Below are 25388 nucleotides of genomic sequence, written 5' to 3'. Positions count from 1 at the left end.
GGCACTGGCAAGGGGCGTGGCATATGCTAATGAGTTCTGCTAATGAGTTCCTGCCGCTCTTTTTCTATGAAATGACCCCTGGTTACAGTGATAATGTTTTCTTTTAAAAACGGTGTGTGGCTATGATCCAGTGAAGAGATAGTGAGCCCCTCCCCCTCTCTTTGCATTTGATTTCAGAGACACTTTCTCTCAAATTAAGCGGCGGCGGCAAGAGAGTGCGAGGAGGCAAGTTGAGGAAGTGTTTTGAAGTGCTAGAGATGGTGACAGAGATGAGGGTGGAAGGAGAACTGCAAAGATCTGGAAGAGGGTGTGCAGAAGACATGGGGCCATATGGAAGTGGAAAAAAACGGAAGGTGGTAGTCGTCGGGGACTCTTTGCTCAGGGGTATGGAACGCCGTGTCTCTGGGCCAGATCCCCTATTCCGAGAGATGTGTTGCTTGCCAGGGGCCAGAATTCAGGATATAACCGACCGGCTGCCGAAACTCATCAAGCCCGCTGATAAGTACCCGTTTGTGCTGATTCATGTGGGAACAAACGACACAGCTTCGAATACTGTTTCTAGAATCAAAGAGGATTATGAAGCCCTTGGAAGGCAGTTGAAGACATTGGGGGCTCAGGTGGTATTCTCTTCTATCCTTCCAGTCACAGGAAGAGGAGCACGCAGGGAGCGGACCATACTTGAGGTTAATCGCTGGCTAAGATGGTGGTGCCGACAGGACCGCTTTGGTTTCTGGGACCATGGGATAGGTTTTCTTAGAGAAGGCCTTCTAGCACATGATGGGCTTCACCTCTCAAGGGCAGGGAAGAAAACTTTGGAACAAACCTGGAGAACTTCATCAAGAGAGCTTTAAACTGATGCTGCAAGGGGAAGGGGACGATCAACATGGCGACTTCAATGATGAAGGGAACACAGTGGGGACCCACCTGGGCAGGAAAGGTCAAACAAAGGTACAAGGCTACAAGTGTCTATATACCAATGCCCAAAGTATGGGCGATAAGAAAGAAGAGCTTGAGCTTCTATTGCAAACAGAGGGTTACGATATAGTAGGAATTACTGAGACTTGGTGGGATGATTCCCATGACTGGAATGTGCTAGTGGATGGGTATGAATTGTTCAAGAAAAACCGGAAGTGCAGAAGAGGAGGTGGAGTGGCGTTGTATGTGAGGAGAGGGCTTGATTGTCAAGAAGTTATGGAGAATGGGGCGGACAGCCCGGTGGAAAGTATATGGGTAGAAATAAGGGGAGGAAGGTCAAAGGGTATTATTGTTGGAGTCTGCTACAGGCCACCTGACCAGCAAGAAGAAATAGATGCTGCCCTCCTTGAACAGATTGGCAGAGTATCCAGACATCAGAACCTTGTAATTATGGGTGACTTCAACTTCCCCGATGTGTGCTGGGAGACAGGCTCAGCAAAGCGCCATGAATCACGCAATTTCCTGAACTGCCTGGCCGATAACTTCCTTTTTCAAAAGGTGGAGGAAGCTACAAGGGGCTCGGCCATACTGGACCTGATATTAACCAACAGGGAAGAATTGGTAGATGAGATGAAGGTGGTGGGGACCTTCAGGGGGAAGTGACCATGTCCTCCTTGAATTCCAGTCGCTGTGGGGAGCCAAGGAAGTTCATAGCCAGACTCGTAGGTTAGATTTTCGTAGGGCCAACTTCGATGAACTCAGGGGCTTGATGGGAGTTGTTCTGTGGGGGCGTGTGCTGGAAGGAAAAGGAGCGAGTGAAGGGCGGGCCCTTCTCAAACACGAGCTTCTGCAAGCTCAAGCCCTCACTATCCCAGCAAGACGGAAACATGGTCAGGCCTCCAAGAAACCGATGTGGATGCACAGAGAGCTCCACAATAAGCTAAGGGAGAAAAAGGAAATGTTCAGGAAATGCAGACAGGGACAGACATCTAAAGAGGAGTATATGAGAGTTACTAGGTACTGCAGATCAGCCATCAGAGAGGCCAAAGCTCAGTACGAGCTGGGTCTGGCCAGGAGGGCTCGCTACAATAAGAAAAACTTCTACGGATATGTGAGAAGCAAACGCAAGGTAAAGGAGGCAATTGGACCGCTGTTGGGAGTAGATGGAGAAGCTCTGATGCAGGACAGAGAAAAAGCAGACAGGCTTCATGACTTTTTTGCCTCTGTTTTCTCCCCGAAGAACTCAGGCACATCTAGAGATAGTAGAAAATGTGGCAGGACACCTGAGTGGCTAATTGAGATTGACAGAGAGGTTGTGGAGAGGCATCTGGCTGCACTGGATGAATACAAATCCCCTGGGCCAGATGAGGTGCACCCAAGAGTGCTGAAAGAACCTTCTAGAGAACTTGCAGAACCCCTGTCCATCATCTTCAAGGCCTCCTGGAGGACTGGGGATGTGCCACAAGATTAGAGAAGAGCGAATGTTATCCCAATCTTTAAGAAAGGGAAGAAGGATGACCCGGGAAACTACAGGCCGGTCAGTCTGACTTCTGTTGCTGGGAAGATATTAGAACAGATTTTAAAGGGATCAATCTGTAAGCATCTGAAGGACCGCTCAGAGATCCGGGGAAGTCAGCATGGTTTTGTTCCTAACAGATCTTGCCAGACCAACCTGGTTTCCTTCTTTGATCGAGTGACCAGCTTACTGGATCGGGGGAACGCTGTTGACATGATTTATCTGGATTTCAGTAAAGCTTTTGATAAGGTCCCCCATGGCATTCTGATGGACAAACTGGAAGACTGTGGAGTAGACTATAGGACAGGTCGGTGGATAGGGAACTGGTTGGAGGACCGCACTCAAAGAGTGGTGGTCAACAGCGTTTTATCAGATTGGAGGGAGGTGTCCAGTGGGGTGCCGCAGGGCTCGGTTTTGGGCCCGGTACTTTTCAATATTTTTATCAATGATCTGGATGAAGGAGTGGAAGGGCTGCTCATTAAATTTGCTGATGATACCAAATTGGGAGGGGTAGCAAACACCGAAGAATATAGAATTAAAATTCAACAAGACCTGAATACTCTGGAGAAGTGGGCAGCTGTGAATAGGAGGCAATTCAACAAAGATGAGTGCACAGTATTACATCTGGGCCACAAAAATGAGAAGCACAAATACTGGATGGGGGATACACTTCTGGGCAGTAGTATATGTGAAAGGGATCTTGGGGTAAGAATGGACTGTAAGCTAAATATGAGCAGTCAGTGTGATGCAGTGGCAAAAAAGGCTAATTCAATCCTGGGTTGTATCAAAGGCGCCATAGCATCAAAATCGCAGGAGGTCATAGCCCCTCTCTATACTGCCTTGGTCAGGCCACACCTGGAGTATTGTGTGCAGTTCTGGAGGCCTCACTTCAAAAAGGATGTGGACCAAATCGAGAGGGTGCAGAAGAGAGCAATGAGGATGATCAGGGGGCTGGAGACTGAGCCCTACGAGGAAAGGCTGAGGGCCTTGGGAATGTTTAGTTTGGAGGAGAGGAGGTTGAGGGGGGACATGATTGCTCTCTTTAAATATTTGAAAGGCTGTCATTTGGAGGAGGGCAAGGAGCTGTTCCAGTTGGCAGCAGAGGGTAGGACGCGAAGCAATGGGCTAAAACTACATGCACAAAGGTACCGGCTGGATATTAGGAAGAACTTTTTCCCAGTCAGAGTAGTTCAAAAGTGGAATCAGCTGCCTAGGGAGGTGGTGAGCTCCCCTTCACTGGCAGTTTTCAAGAAGAGGCTGGATGAATACTTGTCAGAGATGCTTTAAGCTGATCCTGCACTGGGCAGGGGGTTGGACTAGATGGTCTGTATGGCCCCTTCCAACTCTCTGATTCTATGATTCTGGTTGAAGCCCTATTTCTGCCTTGAAAGTTGTGAAACCTGACCTAACTGGAGGACAGTTGTGATAAAAACACACTAGATGGCTTCGGTCTATCATATCTCTGGGACCACTTCTCTCCATATGTTCCACTAGGGCGTCTGAACAGGGCATGTTGTAGGTTCCACCTTGCACATAGGCAAGATCAACACCTGTGCCTTCTCTGTGGTGGCTCCTTCTTCATGCACTGGTCTTCCTGAGGAGGTTAGGAAAGCTCCAAGCTCTGTATTGGATTTCTGCTGTTTTTTAAAAATCTTTGCAAATTTCCATCTATATACCCACCACATGTTTTGTTGCAATGTCTTTGTTATTGACTGCACTGACTCATACCGTGTAATCTACCTCGAGACCCAGTGAGAAAGGCAGCCTCTAAATAACCTATACAACAAATAAATAAAATATCAGAAAGTTAAAATAGTTTTCTGTATTAGAACTTAGAACAAAACAAACGGACTATTTATTGAGTAAAATTTCAAACAGCAGCAAGCTGTAGCATAGAAGAAGTTGTTTGGAGGCCTCTTCACACAGTCAACTTCAATCATAGATGGCTGGTGAATGGCACTTGGTTTGGTAGAGCGCACATCCTTCAAGCCTTTTTTGAAAATGGAGAAAAGACTATTTAGGGACAACATGTAATTAGCTTGTGAAAAGAGCCATTTTTGTGCGATGTGTATTTAAGTGCTGGAACTCATTGCCACAAGAGGTGGTAATGAGCATTAGTTTAGCTGGGTGCTCCTTTTTAAAAACCCAAGGTATGATTGCTAAAAGGCCAGTCGATAACAAATGAAAGGAAAGAGGCGGTAAATAAGAGGGGAGGGCTAATGCTTTTATGGTCTGCATATGGGCTTCTGGGAGGCATCTGTCTAGTTGCCGCCTCCCCCCCCCACACACACACACTTTCCTTACATCTGGAGATCTAGATCATTATGAGAACACCGAGGCAGGCTATCTCAACTGTTTTTCACCAGATACTAGTTTGGGGCAGTTTAGATCGGCAGAGCGGGCAGGGCCTCCCAGGTATTCTCTCTCTAATGCCCATTCTCCAACTGCATGCCCTTTGCCCCGTCAGTTTTGTGGACTAACTAGCAGGAAGTGCTATGGAGATGTCCCAAGGAGGGATATGATTTAGCTGTCCTGTACAAAAGTGGGTACCTGGGTTCCCGAAGATGCTTCTTGGTCTCGTTCTGCATGTTTTGCCTGGGTGAAAAAGCCTTCCGGGAAGCTTGGCAGGGATTGACCTTCCCCACTCTGGACTTCTGTCTCTTTTATCGTCGTTTTGTGGAGGTCGCTCTCTGTTTCCTTCAGCATGACACTGTGGACTTGGAACTCCTGCTGAAATCCTCTCCACGCCTTTCTCTCCATAATCACTGATTTACATCGTGTGTCTTGGTGCACCAACGTCTCTTGTATTGATTTTTCTGAGTACACCAGCGACTTCAAGTAAAAAAGCAACACTAGTTCAAATGGTGATAATCTTGGCAGTGGCTCCTCCTCGGTGGTCTAGAAAGTTAAGAAATAAGGGAAGAATGAATGAGTCACTTTGGCTATGAAAGAGAAGCGGCCTGAACTGAGCATACTTGGGTTTCAATCTTCCCAGGGACATGATGGCCCAATTCCAAGTTAGGAAAAAGATAAAGACCACCCTTTGTATTTCGGAAAGTGAAGTTCTTCTTTCCTCCTTGTAGATGTAATAAGGAAAACAGAGCATCCAGTATCTCCGTCTGTGAATTCAAAGGGGAATCTGTTCTGGAGTTCCAGTCCTAAGTGGGTTATACCTCTATAAGCCCAGTTTATTCTCTGTAATCCTCAGTTCTACCAGGCTGCAAATTTCCCCCCGCAAACACACACACTGGGGCTTTGGACGTACTAAAAACTTATTGCAGACACGATTGTAGGGAGGACAGTTTTAGTGTGCAAGGACACACGGAAACTTAACTCACTGCTGTTCTAGCTTTCTGCAAGAAAAGCAGCATTAATAAACACTCCCTCTACTCGTGGCTTAATGAAGAGGCAGGGTGGTAGAGTGGTTAGTGTGCAAGGACACACTGAAACATACCTCACTACTGCTCTAGCATTTTCCAAGAGAAGCCACATTATTAAACGCTCCCTCCAGTCATAGCTTAATGAAGGGGCAGGATGGTACAGTGGTTAGTGTCCAAGGACACTGAAAATTTTCTCACACCTCTTGTACCATTCTTTATGAAAAAGATCATTGCAAAAACCTTTTCCCACTGATGGCATAACACAGAGGCAGTGTGATACAATGTCTCTTCAATGTTTCCCTCCAGAGCTTCCAATGTTGTCTCTGTCTTCTTTTGATCTTTCTCAATTCTCTTTAATGTAATTTCAATAACTTGGACCTTTGAGTCCTGCCCCATCTCATCCACTTTCTTTGACAAGTCGCTCAAGGCAGTCTCCGGGCGCCCAATTTTTTCTTCATTTACCTTGTCTTTAGACACCTGATCCCGAAGGGTGAAAAACAGGAATTGCTCAAATTGGGAGCATGAGGCTAAAAGCTCCTGGAGCTCCTCTTCCTTGGATCTCTGCAAAGGAAAGCAAGAAGGGGTTAGGAGCCGCCCAAGGAAAATGAACTGGGCTAGGGAGGCGGGATGCAGGGGCAGGATGCCTCCCATACCAGGAAACCCGTAGGACCCCACGCTGCATGTCTAGGATGGGGGGAGCTTAGAGCCAAGCTACAAGTGATGCCTGATAGGTTGGACAGCTCGTCAGATTTTTACTCAACAAAAGTTTACTCAACAAAGAGAACTGTGGCTCTCAAAAGCTTATACTACAATCAAGTTGGTTCGTCTTAAAGGTGCTACTGGACTCTTTGCTATTTTGCTACTACGTGCTAACACGGCTAACTCCTCTGGACCTGCCTCACCGTATAGTTGTGAGTACTGTATGGTGAGAAAAATGCACTTGTTGTAGAGGTGCAATAAAACTTATTTAAAGTGAGGGGCAGCCTCTATAAGATATTTTGAAGTGTAAGGCATGAAAATGGTCTTTAGGAATATATCTGTAAAGACCTCGTGCACACAGCAGAGTGTCAAGGATAAGATTCAGGTCTGGTTACATCTTAAAGGCCAACAAGGTTTCCCGTGTATAAGCTTCCCAGCTTTGACTCTGGAAATCTTGTTGATCTTCAAGGTGCTAATGGGCACAAACCTTGCTATTCTAATGCAGACCAAAAGGGCTGCCCACCAGAAACTTGGTTGTGAGGCAAATTACTTCAGGCCTCAACAGGACACGTAAAGTCTCCTTCCTGCAGATGGGCTTGTGACACGGCAACTCACCAATTTGAGAGAGAAGTAAAGCACTGCGGCTCGAATTGAATGGAAACTTTTACTCAGATCAGCACTGGAACTTCCATTTTGTGTCTAACAATGGTTTAAAAAATGTTATAGGAAAGACACACTCAGTGGTTCCTGTAGCCTTAACAATTTTGATCCATGTAAAAATGAGGATAAAAATATCTTGCATAAACAATAAATAATGGAATAAGGTGGCTCCCTCAACGGAGACAATTAAACCAAAAAACTCTTTTTCCCAAATGGACTGCATTAACGGTACATTGCTGGAGTTCTTTTCCTGTGCACAGCCACACAGCTACAAAAAATCCTTCCACATATATTTGCTGGAGGTACCACAAGGCTTCTTGAGATCCACAGGAGGCATTTTTACTGGGTGCCATTCAAGGGTCTGTGGCCAGTCAGCATCTCCCTAGTACCATAAGCCCTCAAGGGGAACCTCATTGGCTGCTAAGTGTTGTTTAATTTTTTGTCGTAGCTGAAGAGGTGAAACAGGCTCCTGTAAAGGTGCTTGCCTAGATAGCGCTTCGGCAAAGAATAGCACAAAAACACCACAGTCACTTGTGTTCTTCTGCTGGGGGGTTGTGTCAGGACAGCTCAAAACAATATCTAAAGGCATAAGCTGTCGTGAGCCCATGGTTGTGTCCTTGTGCCTTGCTGTGAGATAACTAATAATCTCATTGCAGGCTTCCTTTTTCCCTTTCCCAAGAGAATTGAAATGGGATAAAGTTTGAGATTTGAGGTCAAGAACAGCGAGCGTCCAATGATGGGACTGATAGTATGGGAAAAATATAATCTCACACTGCCACGCCTTGTGGTTTTGGAACCAAGTCTTTACTGCATCATAGCCATGACGTGTGTAGGTTTGCATGAAATGGACACCCATGTTGAACACCAGGGGTAAATTTGGCTGGTTCTTCTCTGACCGTTCACACAACAGTTCCAGGTAACGATCTATCACTAGATCATTTAGCCAGCCACCAATCTCTAAGCAGTCCAAGTCGTATTTTCCCAGCCTTGTGACAGAAGCCTTTCTTTTTGTTTTCAGTCCAAACTTCTCACTACTTAGTCTTTCATTCACTGGTTCGAGCACCTTAGTTGTTACTCCTGTGCCAGCCATGTCACATCTCACTCTTTCCAGTTTCTTTTTGAATGCGTTGAATGTCCGTGAGGGAAGACCGTTGTCTCTCCATATACGCAGCATGTCCTGGTATTTCTCTCTCTCCGTGGAATGCCTCCAGAGCAGAGTGAACAGGAATTCCATCTCCAGGGGCAGCCACCGACTTTTCACATTGGCGGGTCTGTGCATTGTTGGGGCATGGACCACCATAGTGAGCTCCTCTTCCTCCTCTACTGTCCCTGGGTCATCGTTTTCTGGTTCCCAGTCACTCTCTCCATCCCCTGGGGGAACATTTGGCTTATATACCTCTGGTCCCGTTGGCAAGTCTAGTTTCGTAGGGATAGAATTGTGCAAGCTGTGCATTTTGAAAGGGCGAAACTGCAAGAGTAAACCTTTAGATAATATTTCCAGTGCGATGAGCTTCTGAATGAGAGTCGATAACTGGGTTGCAATGCTCCTAAGGCTCTGGAAGGCCACGTACCAATTGTTTTTCATGAGTGCCACACCAGAGACATAAATGAACACCCAAGAGCGCCTTCTGGCATCAAGTGGCTGGCCCTCCAGTTTCCTGAGTACCGGTATGACCCAGGGTAGAACTTCAAAGTGACGGGAGATCTTTGTGATTTTTGACTCAAAGACCATCTCCCTGTCTTTAAGATCCTGATAGATTTTGGCAGTTATCAGACATGCATGAGCTGTTTCACACAACTGGTCTTCAGAGGAATCATACACTTGGACAATTCTTTTACTTATCCAAGTAGCCTTTCTTTTATTCTCAAGGAATTCTACCGAAGGGAAAAAATGCAGTTTTAACTCTCTGAAGCCTGCAAGGAGAACCTGTTCCAAGTCATATTGTTTATCATGGATAAGTTGTAGAGCTCTCCCAAACACATATGGGTATCTAAATGAAGATCGTTTGGTCAGCTTTGTCAATAATTCTTTGATTGCGATGGCACCGACAAGGGGAAAGAATGAGGGTGCTGAGGCCTTTTGAAGTTCAAGAAGAAGAGCACTCCCATCCCACCGTTTCAGCCTGGGGTTTTCATTTACCAAATCTTGCAATAATAGGAAGATTGCCTTCCTGCCAATCTCAGGTAAGGATGCCTCCAGGCAGTTTGAAAAGCCAAAAAAAGCCAAAATGCGCCCCTTCTGCTTCTCGGAAGAAGTCCAGTATTGAAGGGAAGGAGGTTTATTGTACTCCTCATTGGTCACAGCAGCAAGATTGGGGCTGAAGCATAAAAATCCTCTCTGGTGAGTGAGACAGTCTGAGGGCAAGCCAACTCCAGGTCCCAAAACAATGCTGTCATCTCTGTTGGCTGAACCATGCAGCTTTCCAAAAATGAGCACTTCATACCCACATTCAAGTTGGAAGGCTTTCCAAGTTGCTTGATGGCTCCCATGCTCTCTGTACTGGATTGTCACTTGCTGGAGCTTGGTGTGAAGGTGCAAGACAGTAAGTCTAATGGATTCTGTGAACGTATGAGAAGTGGTGGAAATCCTTTCCTTAATTGGTAATAACATAGGCTTGACGGCCAAAAGCTCTTGAAGTGCATCCAGGTTGAGCAACTCATCTGGATGGCTGTTTGCAAAAAATCTCAGAATACTGCCTGGGCTCAGAGCAAGAACCACTTCTGTCCTTGCTCCAATGTATGGGGCCATTTTTATTGCATTTTCTTCCATCCTGTGCTGATACTCCTTGGCATTTTTGGAGAGGCGTCTCAGTGATTGTGGGTGTAGCAAACCACATGTCCCAATTAATCCACTACATGGGTGAGACTGCATGGACACCCCGATATGTGGGTGGTCTGCGTAAAATTGGATGAACCTCATCTTGTTACTTGGGTCTGCAATGAGTTTTTTGAGATGGATGGTCTCACCCACAGGTTGACTGTCAAGATTGCTTTGATATGTTACAGCTTCTCTGATGGAGAGAGATGACCGTAGAATGCCCCTGTTGCTGATAATCTTCTCTATCCCTTGGCGGCACCAAAGCAGATTGGTGTCAGCCTTTTCCCCAGAAACAGTGGCTGCAACATGGACAGTCATTTTTTTAACAAACATTCCATCGAAGTATCGCCCTAGAGGCTCTGGGTTTGGCTCCCTCTGCCCAAACTGAAAAGTAAACAACATTTTCTCCAAAGAATCTTCCAGTGGTGTCTGATCCAAGGCAAAGTCCAGAAGATGTAGAATGAATTCACGATCTCGAGGCAGCAAACGCCAGTGTGTCATGTCTCTAATAAAATTCTTTTGTAAAGTCGGTCTGCGTAGTTCATGACTGGGCTGTGAAGATAGGAGCTTTTCAAATCTACTTTTAAAAGCATCCAAGAATCCAATTTGCCTCTCTCTGAAATCATTGACTGAGAACTTCTGTGGTTGTAACTTTGGAAGAGTGGTCAGAATCACTTGCCAGCCATTGGAATTGATCATAGGAAGTCCAACTGATACCTTTAGGAATTTCTTCATACCCAGAGTGGGTGGACTAAAAGGAAGATGCTTTCGCAAAATGTGTTCTATAGGAGTTAAGCTTGAAATGTGATCGGTACCCATGCGTAGGTATTGGAAGTCCAGTTTTACAGCTTGGAATGATTCCAACTCTAAGACAATTCCATCTATATCACACAGGATCTCAGTGAACTCTTTTTGCTCAGCAGATGAGATTGCATTACCTCGCAGTGAAATAATGTCTTTGGAATAAATAAATTCTTCAACTGTACTTTTCGAAAAGGCTGTCATGAATTCTGTTGCATTCTCAAGACTGGTGTCAAAAAATGAATCCTCCTCTTCTTTCTGTATGATAGAAAAGGAACATGTGTGAGTGTGATAGCTGCTACCCAGTATTTTAACATATATTATATAATGCTTTTGTATGATGTTGTGACTGTATATAAGACAGAATGCTTTTCAGAGGAGCAGCTGACACTGAAACCCTCAGCAGATTGACTTGCTTTTTGAAAGTTATTTTCCAACAGGACAAAGTGTTTAGCAAAATAACAAATTGACAAAAGTACTTCTTGAACATTATGAAAGAACCAGTTTTTAGAGAATTGTTCCCGTTTCATCTCAGTTTTATGTTTATTTTGATTTTTTCTTTACCATTCCTTATTGCATCTGGTTCCCCGAGTGTCATGACTGTTGTTCATTATTGCATTTTGCTCAGTGAATGTTTTAGTGGTTGAACATATTGCATTTTCACTCATATTGTTGTACTCAACCTTGGAGCTCAGTAAGAAAGGTGTATATTGAATAAATAAATAAAATTTGGATGACATGATTGAGAATATACAAATAGTGTAATTACTAATTAAACTAAATATGTGACCGAGCTTGGTCAAACTTGACTGACCTTAAATCCTGGTTTCTGGACTGGAACTGAAGAAAATGGCTCGACAACGTCCTTTCCGCTTGTACATAACTCAGCAACCAAACTGACTTGTTTTAGAGTAGATCCTGAGATTGATTCCTCTGGAGCTTGCAAACATAGAGATGGCAATTCCATTGTGTCCTCTTTTGAAGATGAAGGTACTGGGACTCCTTTATTGATAGTTTGCTCTGATGCAGATAAAACTGGTGAAGTCACTGTTGTTACAGTTCCTTTTGCACGTTGCTCTTGAGGAGTGACTAATGGCTGTAGAGGATATTGCACAAGTCTATATGGCATACAGTCAATATTCTGTTGGTTTGCTTTTGTTGCGGGCACTTCTTCCTCAGTCTTGGCAAAAATGAGCGGCTCATATTGGGGATGCTCTGCAGATTGCTCGTGGATCTTCTCTTCAGAATTCTGCAGAAAAACACATGAAAGCGGAATAAGTGAGTTGCACTTTTAACCATTCCGGCTATCGAGAGAAAAAAGTAAGCCAGAATCAAAGAGAACCTGGTTTACATTCCTGCTTAGTGATGAAAGATGCTGGGGGTCTTTAGACAGTGGACTCCAATCTTTCTCTCTGCCCCCCATTATTCCTGTTTGGGCTGTCCAGGGTCTCAGGCTGAGGTCTTTCACATCACCTACTAGCAAATAATTTAATTGGAGATGCCTGAACCCAAGTCCTTCTGCATGTAAAGAAGATGATTTACCATTATGGCCCTCTCTCCTTCCTCCTCATAACATCCCTATGAGACAGGCGGCATATTTAGGGCCTCTGAATCTGAAAGTTTCCTTAGATCCCCATATTTGCTAGGTCCAGCTGTCTTCCATGGACCTGTCTAATCCCCCTTTAAGCTCATCTATGGTTGTGTCCAGAACAGCATCCAATGATATGTCCATCCTTGTATCAAATGGTCGATTGGATTCTATGGTTTAAATAGTAGTTGAATAAAAAAGTCCATCCTGGAGCTATTTGCCACCAGTTCATTGGGTGCCCACTGATGTTTAGTATTATGGGAGAGGAAGAAAAGGTTCTCACTCAGGGGCTGGCTCAATTTATTAGGTGGCCTAGAATGCAAAACAGCTGCAGACATATAATCCAGTGCTGGATGAAAGGAAATAGTTGGGGACTATTTTATATGTGTGGAGTGAGATAGATGACATAGTATCTATAGTATTAGGAATCTGATGAATTTGATAAGGAATTCTGATTCCACATGTTTGCATGGGATTCTACCTGAGAAGGAGTGCTATAACCTTTAAATCAGCAACTGCTTTCTGAACACTGTAATTTTTACTGTCAGATCTTGATTAATACCACTTTTCTGTGAAAAGACTATTGATATGTATCCACATTTTACATAATTATACTAATAATGCTGCTATGAATAAAATGTTCCCACAAGCTGTTATGCCACATAGGTAGTGTCAGGCCCCGTCTCTCCTTCCATTGAAAAAAAATGGCAATTATAACAATGGTTAGAAGAACTGTAATTAGTGCGGCTTTTATTTTGGAGCAATTCAATACCAGACAGTAAGATAGCAAAAGTGTTTCAGGTTAAGCCAGCAAATCACACCCTGTAATTTTCATTATCCTCATTAAGATTTGTCTGCAGAACAGTTGAATGTTTGGGTATTCCACCAGCAATGTAGAAAATCACCCACCCAACCACAGTCTTTCCAACATTTAGGACTAACTGTTGAGTGGATTCTATGAAGCCTGCTTGGAGGTAAACACTATCTGTGTAAAACCTGAAACAAATTAAAGCTTATACTAAGTATTTTGAATTTATGACTTGGAGCATTCATAATTTGGGGCCATTCAGTTTTCAGGATTCTGTGTTGGTGGTCCATTTGTCAGAGCACTTGTCAATTAATCCTCTTTTCTGTTTTCTGCTTCACCAAGATTTTATAAATATGGGATATAAGACTTTTTCTGTTTCCATTGGGATTCCTAATAAGAGACTTGAACTCTGTAAGAGGCTTCCTACATATGTGAAACAATTGAGCAGACCCTATCAAGTGCTGTATTAGAAAAAGTGAAGGCAGGATATTCATCCCTCTGCTTTCTCTTCAAGGGCCTCCTTATCAAGGGGACTTCCTTTTTTCATTAAGTCGGTAAAGCAGGTGATGCCTGCTTGCCTCAAGTTAGTGGATGCAGCCCTTTCTTGCCCTGGAGGAAACCAGGGTTGATTCAAAAAGGAGGAAAGCTGAGACACACCCAGCACAGGAGACTTTTCCCATTTCTCCCAACCCTTTAAAAAAGCTTGCAGGATAAATCCCACAAGTGAGGTCTTTGATCTATAGTGGGGTGGAGACCAAAATATGTCAGCTGAAGTTGTTGGGAAAGCACAGTGATCTTCTATGGTCTGCCAGCCAGCACAAGCGCTAGATAATGTCCTAACTATTCCATGCCAATATACAGGCTTCATAATAGAACCCCAGGTCAGGCAAATCTAGCCCTCCATGAGATGCAGTTCCTCACCCCTGGGAAAATTTTATCCTAGGGTTTTTAAAGGCCCAGATAAATTGATTTCATTTCCTCTGCCATCTTGTTATCCCAGTTTGGGGGATGTGGTAGTTAAAAAGGCAACTGTGATCTGGGGCTGTATCAATAGAAGTAAAGTGTCCAGGTCACACAAAAATAATGGTATAACTCTGGTTGGTCCTCACCTCGAGTATTGTGTACAGTTTGGGGCACTACAATTTAAGAAGGGTGTAGACAAGTGGAACGTGTCCAGAGGAGGGCCAGGAAGATGGTGAAGGGTCTGGAGACAAACTCCTATGAGGAAAGGTTGAAGGAGCTCGGTATGTTTAGCCTGGAGAGGAGATGACTGAGGGGTGATATGATAACCCTTTTTCAAGTAGTTGAAGGGCTGCCATATAGAGGATAGTGTAGACAGAGTTGTTTTCTGATGCCCTGGAAGGTCAGACCAAGGGGTTGAAATTAAATCAAAAGAATTTTTAACTAAACATTAGGAAGAGGTTCCTGACAGTGGTCCCTCAGTGGAACAGGCTTCCTCGGGAGGTGGTGGGCTCTCCTTCTTTGGAGGTTTTGAAGCAGAGGATAGATGGCCACCTGAGAGCCATGCTGATTCTGTGAACCAGGGCGGATCGTGAGGGGGAGGGCAGGAAGGGTTACATTGGTTCTTGTGGCCCCTTCTTACATGCCCAGGGCAAGGCCAATCACTACTTTGGGGTCAGGAAGCAATTTTCTCCAGGCCAATTTGGCCAGGGATCCTGGAGGTGTTTCGCCATCTTCTGGGCATGGGGAAGGGGTCACTTGCGGGGTTGGGGGGGAGTAGTTGTGAATTTCCTGCATTGTACAGGGGCTTGGACTAGATGAGTATGGAGACCTCTTCCGAATCTATGATTCTATGGCTGACCCTGCTTAGCTTGTGAGATCTGGCGAGTTTGTGCTTGCGTGGGGTATTCAAGTCAGGGTGAAAGGAACTTTATTCCATAACAAAATAGGGTACAACCGCTGCAGAGAGACTCCTATTTTTTTTTTAGCACTGTGATTCCACCCACAAAAGGGTAGGCATATTGATAGAAACTACAGGTTGCTGAGCAGGGACCATTGGGGGAGGCTGACTAAAAGCAACAGATGCTGAACATTGGTATGGCACCATCATAACTAGAGTTACTTAGGTGAGGAGCCGTGGTTATGGGAAGAGTTATGGCTCAGCACTAAAAGATCCCACATTGAATCCAGACACCTCCAGCTACGGGTCAGAGGGATGTGAAAGACCTTCTCCCGAGACTGGAGAGCTAACTTTGGGTTTCTAAGTGAGGAGCCAACATTGGATTGTCAGAGAGGGAGCCACATTCATCTGTTGCCGCAGAAAAAGGATACACGGACTCCCTCCCTCCTGTGAGGCATGAGTTTCTGTTCTCCAGAGTTTTTCTACATCGAATCAGAAATGAGGGACTGTAGTCATTTTAATGGTTTGAAGACGGAAAAGAGGACAGCTCAATATGCAATTATTCTTCTCTGTTTGTATTCTTAAAACCAACATTCGTAATGGTGTCAGAGGGTGAGCTGCCATTCCAATCTGTCCATGTGGCAGTTCTGGATCATCTTTTAATTTTCCTATTATTTCAAGCATTTTATAATGACCACAGTCTAGTCCGAACGAATAAAGATGAGACATTTGTCTGGGCTACACAATTCAGATACACTTTTGGGTTTCTCTTTCTACTTTTGAATTGCCTCATCTCACACAGCACTATATGAAGAATAGCCTTTTCCTTTCTTGCTTGCCCTGACCTGGATAGCTCAGGTGAGCCTAATCTCATCACCTCTCAGAAGCTAAGCAGGGTCTTCGATGGGAGACTGCCAACAACAACCAGGGTTGCAGAGGCGGGCGATGATAAACCACCCCAGTCTCTTGCCATGAAAACTCCACCAGCAGGCGCCATCAGTCAGCTGTGACTTGAGGGCACTCCTCACTACTCCTACTAAGAATAACAACATTCAATTTATATACTGCCTTTCAGGATGAGTTAATGCCCACTCAAAGCGGTATACAAAGTACATTATTATTATCCCCACAACAACAAACACCCTGTGAGGTGGGTGGGGTTGAGAGAGCTGCTAGAAGCTGTGACTCACCCAAGGTCACCCAGTTGGCTACAAGTGGAGAAGTGGGGAATCCAACCTAGCTCTCACTACCGCCTTACTTGCTTGCCATTGTTTCCACAATTGATTGTGAAGGATCTGAGAGACTCTTGGGTGACAACAGCCTGGGGGCCCCACACTGCCAAGAAGAGGAAAGTCAAGGAGGAGAGGAAAGAGTCAATCTTCCTTCTGAGCCTCCTCTCAGATCTACAGTACAGACCCGAAGGCATCAACGAAGAATAAGCTCTGGTCCATTTGAGCTCAAGAATTGTTTTGAAGTGCTAGAGATGGTGACAGAGATGAGAGTGGAAGGAGAACTGCAAAGATCTGGAAGAGGGTGTGCAGAAGACATGGGGCCATATGGAAGTGGAAAAAAACGGAAGGTGGTAGTCGTCGGGGACTCTTTGTTCAGGGGTATGGAACGCCGTGTCTCTGGGCCAGATCCCCTATTCCGAGAGATGTGTTGCTTGCCAGGGGCCAGAATTCAGGATATAACCGACCGGCTGCCGAAACTCATCAAGCCCGCTGATAAGTACCCGTTTGTGCTGATTCATGTGGGAACAAACGACACAGCTTCGAATACTGTTTCTAGAATCAAAGAGGATTATGAAGCCCTTGGAAGGCAGTTGAAGACATTGGGGGCTCAGGTGGTATTCTCTTCTATCCTTCCAGTCACAGGAAGAGGAGCACGCAGGGAGCGGACCATACTTGAGGTTAATCGCTGGCTAAGATGGTGGTGCCGACAGGAGCACTTTGGTTTCTGGGACCATGGGATAGGTTTTCTTAGAGAAGGCCTTCTAGCACATGATGGGCTTCAACTCTCAAGGGCAGGGAAGAAAACTTTGGAACAAACCTGGAGAACTTCATCAAGAGAGCTTTAAACTGATGCTGCAAGGGGAAGGGGACGATCAACATGGCGACTTCAATGATGAAGGGAACACAGTGGGGACCCACCTGGGCAGGAAAGGTCAAACAAAGGTACAAGGCTACAAGTGTCTATATACCAATGCCCAAAGTATGGGCAATAAGAAAGAAGAGCTTGAGCTTCTATTGCAAACAGAGGGCTACGATATAGTAGGAATTACTGAGACTTGGTGGGATGATTCCCATGACTGGAATGTGCTAGTGGATGGGTATGAGTTGTTCAAGAAAAACCGGAAGTGCAGAAGAGGAGGTGGAGTGGCGTTGTATGTGAGGAGAGGGCTTGATTGTCAAGAAGTTATGGAGAATGGGGCGGACAGCCCGGTGGAAAATATATGGGTAGAAATAAGGGGAGGAAGGTCAAAGGGTATTATTGTTGGAGTCTGCTACAGGCCACCTGACCAGCAAGAAGAAATAGATGCTGCCCTCCTTGAACAGATTGGCAGAGTATCCAGACATCAGGACCTTGTAATTATGGGTGACTTCAACTTCCCCGATGTGTGCTGGGAGACAGGCTCAGCAAAGCGTCATGAATCACGCAATTTCCTGACCTGCCTGGCTGATAACTTCCTTTTTCAAAAGGTGGAGGAAGCTACAAGGGGCTCGGCCATACTGGACCTGATATTAACCAACAGGGAAGACTTGGTAGAGGAGATGAAGGTGGTGGGGACCTTCAGGGGGAAGTGACCATGTCCTCCTTGAATTCCAGTCGCTGTGGGGAGCCAAGGAAGTTCATAGCCAGACTCGTAGGTTAGATTTTCGTAGGGCCAACTTCGATGAACTCAGGGGCTTGATGGGAGTCGTTCTGTGGGGGCGTGTGCTGGAAGGAAAAGGAGCGAGTGAAGGGCGGGCCCTTCTCAAACACGAGCTTCTGCAAGCTCAAGCCCTCACTATCCCAGCAAGACGGAAACATGGTCAGGCCTCCAAGAAACCGATGTGGATGCACAGAGAGCTCCACAATAAGCTAAGGGAGAAAAAGGAAATGTTCAGGAAATGCAGACAGGGACAGACATCTAAAGAGGAGTATATGAGGGTTACTAGGTACTGCAGATCAGCCATCAGAGAGGCCAAAGCTCAGTACGAGCTGGGTCTGGCCAGGAGGGCTCGCTACAATAAGAAAAACTTCTACGGATATGTGAGAAGCAAACGCAAGGTAAAGGAGGCAATTGGACCGCTGTTGGGAGTAGATGGAGAAGCTCTGATGCAGGACAGAGAAAAAGCAGACAGGCTTCATGACTTTTTTGCCTCTGTTTTCTCCCCGAAGAACTCAGGCACATCTAGAGATAGTAGAAAATGTGGCAGGACACCTGAGTGGCTAATTGAGATTGACAGAGAGGTTGTGGAGAGGCATCTGGCTGCACTGGATGAATACAAATCCCCTGGGCCAGATGAGGTGCACCGAAGAGTGCTGAAAGAACTTTCCAGAGAACTTCCAGAACCCCTGTCCATCATCTTCAAGGCCTCCTGGAGGACTGGGGATGTGCCACAAGATTAGAGAAGAGCAAATGTTATCCCAATCTTTAAGAAAGGGAAGAAGGATGACCCGGGAAACTACAGGCCGGTCAGTCTGACTTCTGTTGCTGGGAAGATATTAAAACAGATTTTAAAGGGATCAATCTGTAAGCATCTGAAGGACCGCTCAGAGATCCGGGGAAGTCAGCATGGTTTTGTTCCTAACAGATCTTGCCAGACCAACCTGGTTTCCTTCTTTGATCGAGTGACCAGCTTACTGGATCGGGGGAACGCTGTTGACATGATTTATCTGGATTTCAGTAAAGCTTTTGATAAGGTCCCCCATGACATTCTGATGGACAAACTGGAAGACTGTGGAGTAGACTATAGGACAGGTCGGTGGATAGGGAACTGGTTGGAGGACCGCACTCAAAGAGTGGTGGTCAACAGCGTTTTATCAGATTGGAGGGAGGTGTCCAGTGGGGTGCCGCAGGGCTCGGTTTTGGGCCCGGTACTTTTCAATATTTTTATCAATGATCTGGATGAAGGAGTGGAAGGGCTGCTCATTAAATTTGCTGATGATACCAAATTGGGAGGGGTAGCAAACACCGAAGAATATAGAATTAAAATTCAACAAGACCTGAATACTCTGGAGAAGTGGGCAGCTGTGAATAGGAGGCAATTCAACAAAGATGAGTGCACAGTATTACATCTGGGCCACAAAAATGAGAAGCACAAATACTGGATGGGGGATACACTTCTGGGCAGTAGTATATGTGAAAGGGATCTTGGGGTAAGAATGGACTGTAAGCTAAATATGAGCAGTCAGTGTGATGCAGTGGCAAAAAAGGCTAATTCAATCCTGGGTTGTATCAAAGGCGCCATAGCATCAAAATCGCAGGAGGTCATAGCCCCTCTCTATACTGCCTTGGTCAGGCCACACCTGGAGTATTGTGTGCAGTTCTGGAGGCCTCACTTCAAAAAGGATGTGGACCAAATCGAGAGGGCGCAGAAGAGAACAATGAGGATGATCAGGGGGCTGGAGACTGAGCCCTACGAGGAAAGGCTGAGGGCCTTGGGAATGTTTAGTTTGGAGGAGAGGAGGTTGAGGGGGGACATGATTGCTCTCTTTAAATATTTGAAAGGCTGTCATTTGGAGGAGGGCAAGGAGCTGTTCCAGTTGGCAGCAGAGGGTAGGACGCGAAGCAATGGGCTAAAACTACATGCACAAAGGTACCGGCTGGATATTAGGAAGAACTTTTTCCCAGTCAGAGTAGTTCAAAAGTGGAATCAGCTGCCTAGGGAGGTGGTGAGCTCCCCTTCACTGGCAGTTTTCAAGAAGAGGCTGGATGAATACTTGTCAGAGATGCTTTAAGCTGATCCTGCACTGGGCAGGGGGTTGGACTAGATGGTCTGTATGGCCCCTTCCAACTCTATGATTCTATGATTCTATGATTCTGGTTGAAGCCCTATTTCTGCCATGAAAGTTGTGAAACCTGACCTAACTGGAGGACAGTTGTGATAAAAACACACTAGATGGCTTCGGTCTATCATATCTCTGGGACCACTTCTCTCCATATGTTCCACTAGGGCGTCTGAACAGGGCATGTTGTAGGTTCCACCTTGCACATAGGCAAGATCAACACCTGTGCCTTCTCTGTGGTGGCTCTTTCTTCATGCACTGGTCTTCCTGAGGAGGTTAGGAAAGCTCCAAGCTCTGTATTGGATTTCTGCTGTTTTTTAAAAATCTTTGCAAATTTCCATCTATATACCCACCACATGTTTTGTTGCAATGTCTTTGTTATTGACTGCACTGACTCATACCGTGTAATCTACCTCAAGACCCAGTGAGAAAGGCAGCCTCTAAATAACCTATACAACAAATAAATAAAATATCAGAAAGTTAAAATAGTTTTCTGTATTAGAACTTAGAACAAAACAAACGGACTATTTATTGAGTAAAATTTCAAACAGCAGCAAGCTGTAGCATAGAAGAAGTTGTTTGGAGGCCTCTTCACACAGTCAACTTCAATCATAGATGGCTGGTGAATGGCACTTGGTTTGGTAGAGCGCACATCCTTCAAGCCTTTTTTGAAAATGGAGAAAAGACTATTTAGGGACAACATGTAATTAGCTTGTGAAAAGAGCCATTTTTGTGCGATGTGTATTTAAGTGCTGGAACTCATTGCCACAAGAGGTGGTAATGAGCATTAGTTTAGCTGGGTGCTCCTTTTTAAAAACCCAAGGTATGATTGCTAAAAGGCCAGTCGATAACAAATGAAAGGAAAGAGGCGGTAAATAAGAGGGGAGGGCTAATGCTTTTATGGTCTGCATATGGGCTTCTGGGAGGCATCTGTCTAGTTGCCGCCTCCCCCCCACACACACACACACTTTCCTTACATCTGGAGATCTAGATCATTATGAGAACACCGAGGCAGGCTATCTCAACTGTTTTTCACCAGATACTAGTTTGGGGCAGTTTAGATCGGCAGAGCGGGCAGGGCCTCCCAGGTATTCTCTAATGCCCATTCTCCAACTGCATGCCCTTTGCCCCGTCAGTTTTGTGGACTAACTAGCAGGAAGTGCTATGGAGATGTCCCGAGGAGGGATATGATTTAGCTGTCCTGTACAAAAGTGGGTACCTGGGTTCCCGAAGATGCTTCTTGGTCTCGTTCTGCATGTTTTGCCTGGGTGAAAAAGCCTTCCGGGAAGCTTGGCAGGGATTGACCTTCCCCACTCTGGACTTCTGTCTCTTTTATCGTCGTTTTGTGGAGGTCACTCTCTGTTTCCTTCAGCATGACACTGTGGACTTGGAACTCCTGCTGAAATCCTCTCCACGCCTTTCTCTCCATAATCACTGATTTACATCGTGTGTCTTGGTGCACCAACGTCTCTTGTATTGATTTTTCTGAGTACACCAGCGACTTCAAGTAAAAAAGCAACACTAGTTCAAATGGTGATAATCTTGGCAGTGGCTCCTCCTCGGTGGTCTAGAAAGTTAAGAAATAAGGGAAGAATGAATGAGTCACCTTGGCTATGAAAGAGAAGCGGCCTGAACTGAGCATACTTGGGTTTCAATCTTCCCAGGGACATGATGGCCCAATTCCAAGTTAGGAAAAAGATAAAGACCACCCTTTGTATTTCGGAAAGTGAAGTTCTTCTTTCCTCCTTGTAGATGTAATAAGGAAAACAGAGCATCCAGTATCTCCGTCTGTGAATTCAAAGGGGAATCTGTTCTGGAGTTCCAGTCCTAAGTGGGTTATACCTCTATAAGCCCAGTTTATTCTCTGTAATCCTCAGTTCTACCAGGCTGCAAATTTCCCCCCGCAAACACACACACTGGGGCTTTGGACGTACTAAAAACTTATTGCAGACACGATTGTAGGGAGGACAGTTTTAGTGTGCAAGGACACACGGAAACTTAACTCACTGCTGTTCTAGCTTTCTGCAAGAAAAGCAGCATTAATAAACACTCCCTCTACTCGTGGCTTAATGAAGAGGCAGGGTGGTAGAGTGGTTAGTGTGCAAGGACACACTGAAACATACCTCACTACTGCTCTAGCATTTTCCAAGAGAAGCCACATTATTAAACGCTCCCTCCAGTCATAGCTTAATGAAGGGGCAGGATGGTACAGTGGTTAGTGTCCAAGGACACTGAAAATTTTCTCACACCTCTTGTACCATTCTTTATGAAAAAGATCATTGCAAAAACCTTTTCCCACTGATGGCATAACACAGAGGCAGTGTGATACAATGTCTCTTCAATGTTTCCCTCCAGAGCTTCCAATGTTGTCTCTGTCTTCTTTTGATCTTTCTCAATTCTCTTTAATGTAATTTCAATAACTTGGACCTTTGAGTCCTGTCCCATCTCATCCACTTTCTTTGACAAGTCGCTCAAGGCAGTCTCCTGGCGCCCAATTTTTTCTTCATTTACCTTGTCTTTAGACACCTGATCCCGAAGGGTGAAAAACAGGAATTGCTCAAATTGGGAGCATGAGGCTAAAAGCTCCTGGAGCTCCTCTTCCTTGGATCTCTGCAAAGGAAAGCAAGAAGGGGTTAGGAGCATTGGCCGCCCAAGGAAAATGACCTGGGCTAGGGAGGCGGGATGCAGGGGCAGGATGCCTCCCATACCAGGAAACCCGTAGGACCCCACGCTGCATGTCTAGGATGGGGGGAGCTTAGAGCCAAGCTACAAGTGATGCCTGACACAGGTTGGACACTCGTCAGCTTCCCTCAAGTTTTGATGGGAAATCTAGGTGTCCTGGTTTTACAGCTTGGCTCTCCATTACAGCTACAAGACCAGAATGCCTACGTTTCCCATCAAAACTTGAGGGAAGCTGACAAGTGTCCAACCTGTGTCAGGTGTCACTTGTAGCTTGGCTCTTAGTTTCTGATGCCAAGCTTTAGGCTCTAAAGAGCAGAATTGTGGGGAGTTCTCTGGCAGGTGAAGAAGATGGAAACTTTCATTGTTGCTTTTGACCCTTAGCATTGGCTCTGTTGACACAGGCGGGGTTCTGATTTCTCAGAGTGACATTTGCATCAGAGTGACACATATCTTTGACCAAGAAGCTTACAAAACCAGGCACGGAAACATTGGGCGCCTCATCAACTGGTTCCTTGGAACTCCCAGCTGTCACTGACAGAAGTTTTGCCCTGTTTGTTGTGCGGGTGCACTTTATAGCACCACCATGAAAAGGGCTGCAGGTTGCCTATACACACAAAAGTGCACCAATGTGGCTGTGATGATTTTTTGTATTCTTTTTTTGCACTACACCTATTGGCATTGTAATATAAGTGGCTAGAGTATCAGAACCTGGGAGATCCAGGTTCAAATTCTCACTCCTCCACTGAAGCTTGCTGAGTGACCTTTGGCTAGTCATACTCTTGCCTAACCTACCTCGCCGAGTGGGAGGAGGGCAGGATGGTCATCCTTGAGCTCTTCCAGGAAACAATACCCACCGGGGCTTTAGTAGCTAGTTACACTTTTGTAACACATGGTGTCGCCATATCAGAATGGTTCCTTGGATGCTCAGTTTTCATTTAAAAGAAAACCCTTTCCCTGTTTGTTGTGACAGTACACTTTCCCCCTTATATCACCTTAATGAAAAGGTCTACGGAATCCCTAGAGAGAAGCAAAATGCCACCCGTGTGGCTGTTAACTTTTTACTATTAATTATTATCAAATACACATATTAGTATGCTGGTTAGCTTAGCAGGGGGGAGACCCAAGGTCACATCTTCACTTTGCAATGGAAGCTCACTGGGTGACATTGGGCCTGTCACACTCTCTCAGCCTAACCTCTCCCGCAGGGTCCTTGGGAGGATATGATGCAGGAGATGAGAATGTCCTCCTCTCAGCTCTTCCAGGCCGCAATCTCTCCCCTCAGGTGCTTTCATCACAATGAAAAGGGCTTCAGGCTTACCAGAGGGACAGAAAATGGCACCAAGGTGGGTACCGCCTTTTTATTTTGTGAATGTGTGAAATGCACATATTTCATAATGTAGGTGTGGTCTGCACATGCCAAGCCAGGACCAGTCATTGAGGAAAGTTACCACTACTTTAAAAGAGACAGTTGCCCTGGAGTATAGTGAGGGTGCAGAGTGGGGTGGGGGTGGTTCTGGAATCCCTCCCTTTGGTCTTGATAGATGTGATTGGTTTCTGGCAAGGTAGCACAGAGTGCACCAGTCAGAATATGTTGGGGTTTGGGGTGGGAGAGAAATAATATATTTTCTAAAAGACCACGTTTTCTGAAAGGTACTACATGATTTCTGTGCTGTGTTGATGCCCTCGTTTGGGAAAAAAACCTTCTTGCAAGCAGAAAGCTAGTGTCTAATTTCATCCCAACTCAGTAGGAAATGAATGAAAGTATGTCTCCCTGATTGTACTTGAAAAAAGGGGCATCAAAACAGATGAGAATCTACATATGACCGTGAAAGGGGAATATTGGTAGGCAAGCGACCTCTCTTCCCCCCTCCACTCCATCACTCTGAAGGATTTGGTAGCAGCGCTGTAGTGTAGCAACCAGAGAACAGGTCTCCCTGCTGGTTTGCCTCCCTGCAGACCTGGAAAAGATCAGGCAAACATATAAGCAGGAATCTCCCTTTCAAACTGTAAAACTGGCTGCAAGATGTGTTGCTGAAAGGAAATCCAGGGTGGCTGGTCTGCCTGCTGGCGAGGGGGAAATGCCTTTGAATCTGTGCTCAAGGAACTTTTCTTTGTCACTTTTTTTTAAAAAAAATCTTTACTTTCTTTTCCCCTTGACCATTGATCCAGAGAGGTTTCAAGGCAGAGTGGGCATTTCAGAGTGGGCCCCAATCCTCAGAAAATTCACCTCAGAATTCTGAGAAAGATTGCAGAACAGCCATATGGGTGGGAAAGTTTGAAGGTCCCTCCCCAATGCACATTTTCCCCACCGTGGATGGCCCCTCCCTCCACCCACAACTCAAACGTCTGCATAGTGCAAGTACTGGACACTCCCTTCCCCTCCCAGACAGCTCTTCCTCCTCTGGTCACAACTGGGCTGGGGCGAGGCAAGCCAAGTGAACTTTCCTACCTCCATGCCTAATGAATGTCTACGCACACCAGCAACGATCTTTTGGAAGCCTTCACAGCGACGATCTTTTGGAAGCCTTTCCCCACCCTCCCTCTTTGCAACGTGATCTGCTCTCCCCACAAGCACGTGCCTCGGTTTACAGAAGAGAGGGGTGCTCTGATTGGTTGAATTTCCGAGGAGCCACAGCCCTCTGGTTTCGTTTCCTAGCAGAGGGGAAAG

At 45.6% G+C, this 25388-nt stretch overlaps 1 protein-coding gene across 3 annotated transcripts; it reads right to left on the bottom strand.

Annotated features, from left to right (window-relative positions):
• Window positions 1–4284: 4284 nt before the first annotated feature.
• Window positions 4285–25286, bottom strand: LOC129343069 (uncharacterized). Of its 3 annotated transcripts, XM_054999058.1 has the most exons (8): window positions 25170–25286; window positions 22550–22648; window positions 21258–21605; window positions 11604–12038; window positions 10927–11047; window positions 6274–6372; window positions 4982–5329; window positions 4285–4421 (listed from the first exon to the last, which is right to left on the bottom strand). In XM_054999058.1, exons 1-6 carry the CDS (start codon window positions 25173–25175, stop codon window positions 6320–6322), a joined length of 1062 nt encoding a protein of 353 aa, XP_054855033.1. In that variant the 5' UTR covers window positions 25176–25286; the 3' UTR covers window positions 4285–4421; window positions 4982–5329; window positions 6274–6319. The 3 variants fall into 3 exon arrangements, with proteins under 3 accessions (XP_054855033.1, XP_054855031.1, XP_054855032.1); XM_054999057.1 differs by lacking the exons at window positions 4285–4421; window positions 4982–5329 and having other exon boundaries at window positions 6294–6372; window positions 7126–11047; window positions 25170–25251; XM_054999056.1 differs by lacking the exons at window positions 4285–4421; window positions 4982–5329 and having other exon boundaries at window positions 6280–11047; window positions 25170–25251.
• Between the last annotated feature and the right edge of the window lie 102 nt (window positions 25287–25388).

This window comes from Eublepharis macularius, chromosome 15 (assembly GCF_028583425.1).
Source record: "Eublepharis macularius isolate TG4126 chromosome 15, MPM_Emac_v1.0, whole genome shotgun sequence".
Classification (NCBI taxonomy): Eukaryota; Metazoa; Chordata; class Lepidosauria; order Squamata; family Eublepharidae; genus Eublepharis; species Eublepharis macularius.
The sequence above is the reverse complement of the archived record's forward strand: the minus strand, read 5'-3'. Positions and strand labels throughout refer to the sequence as shown.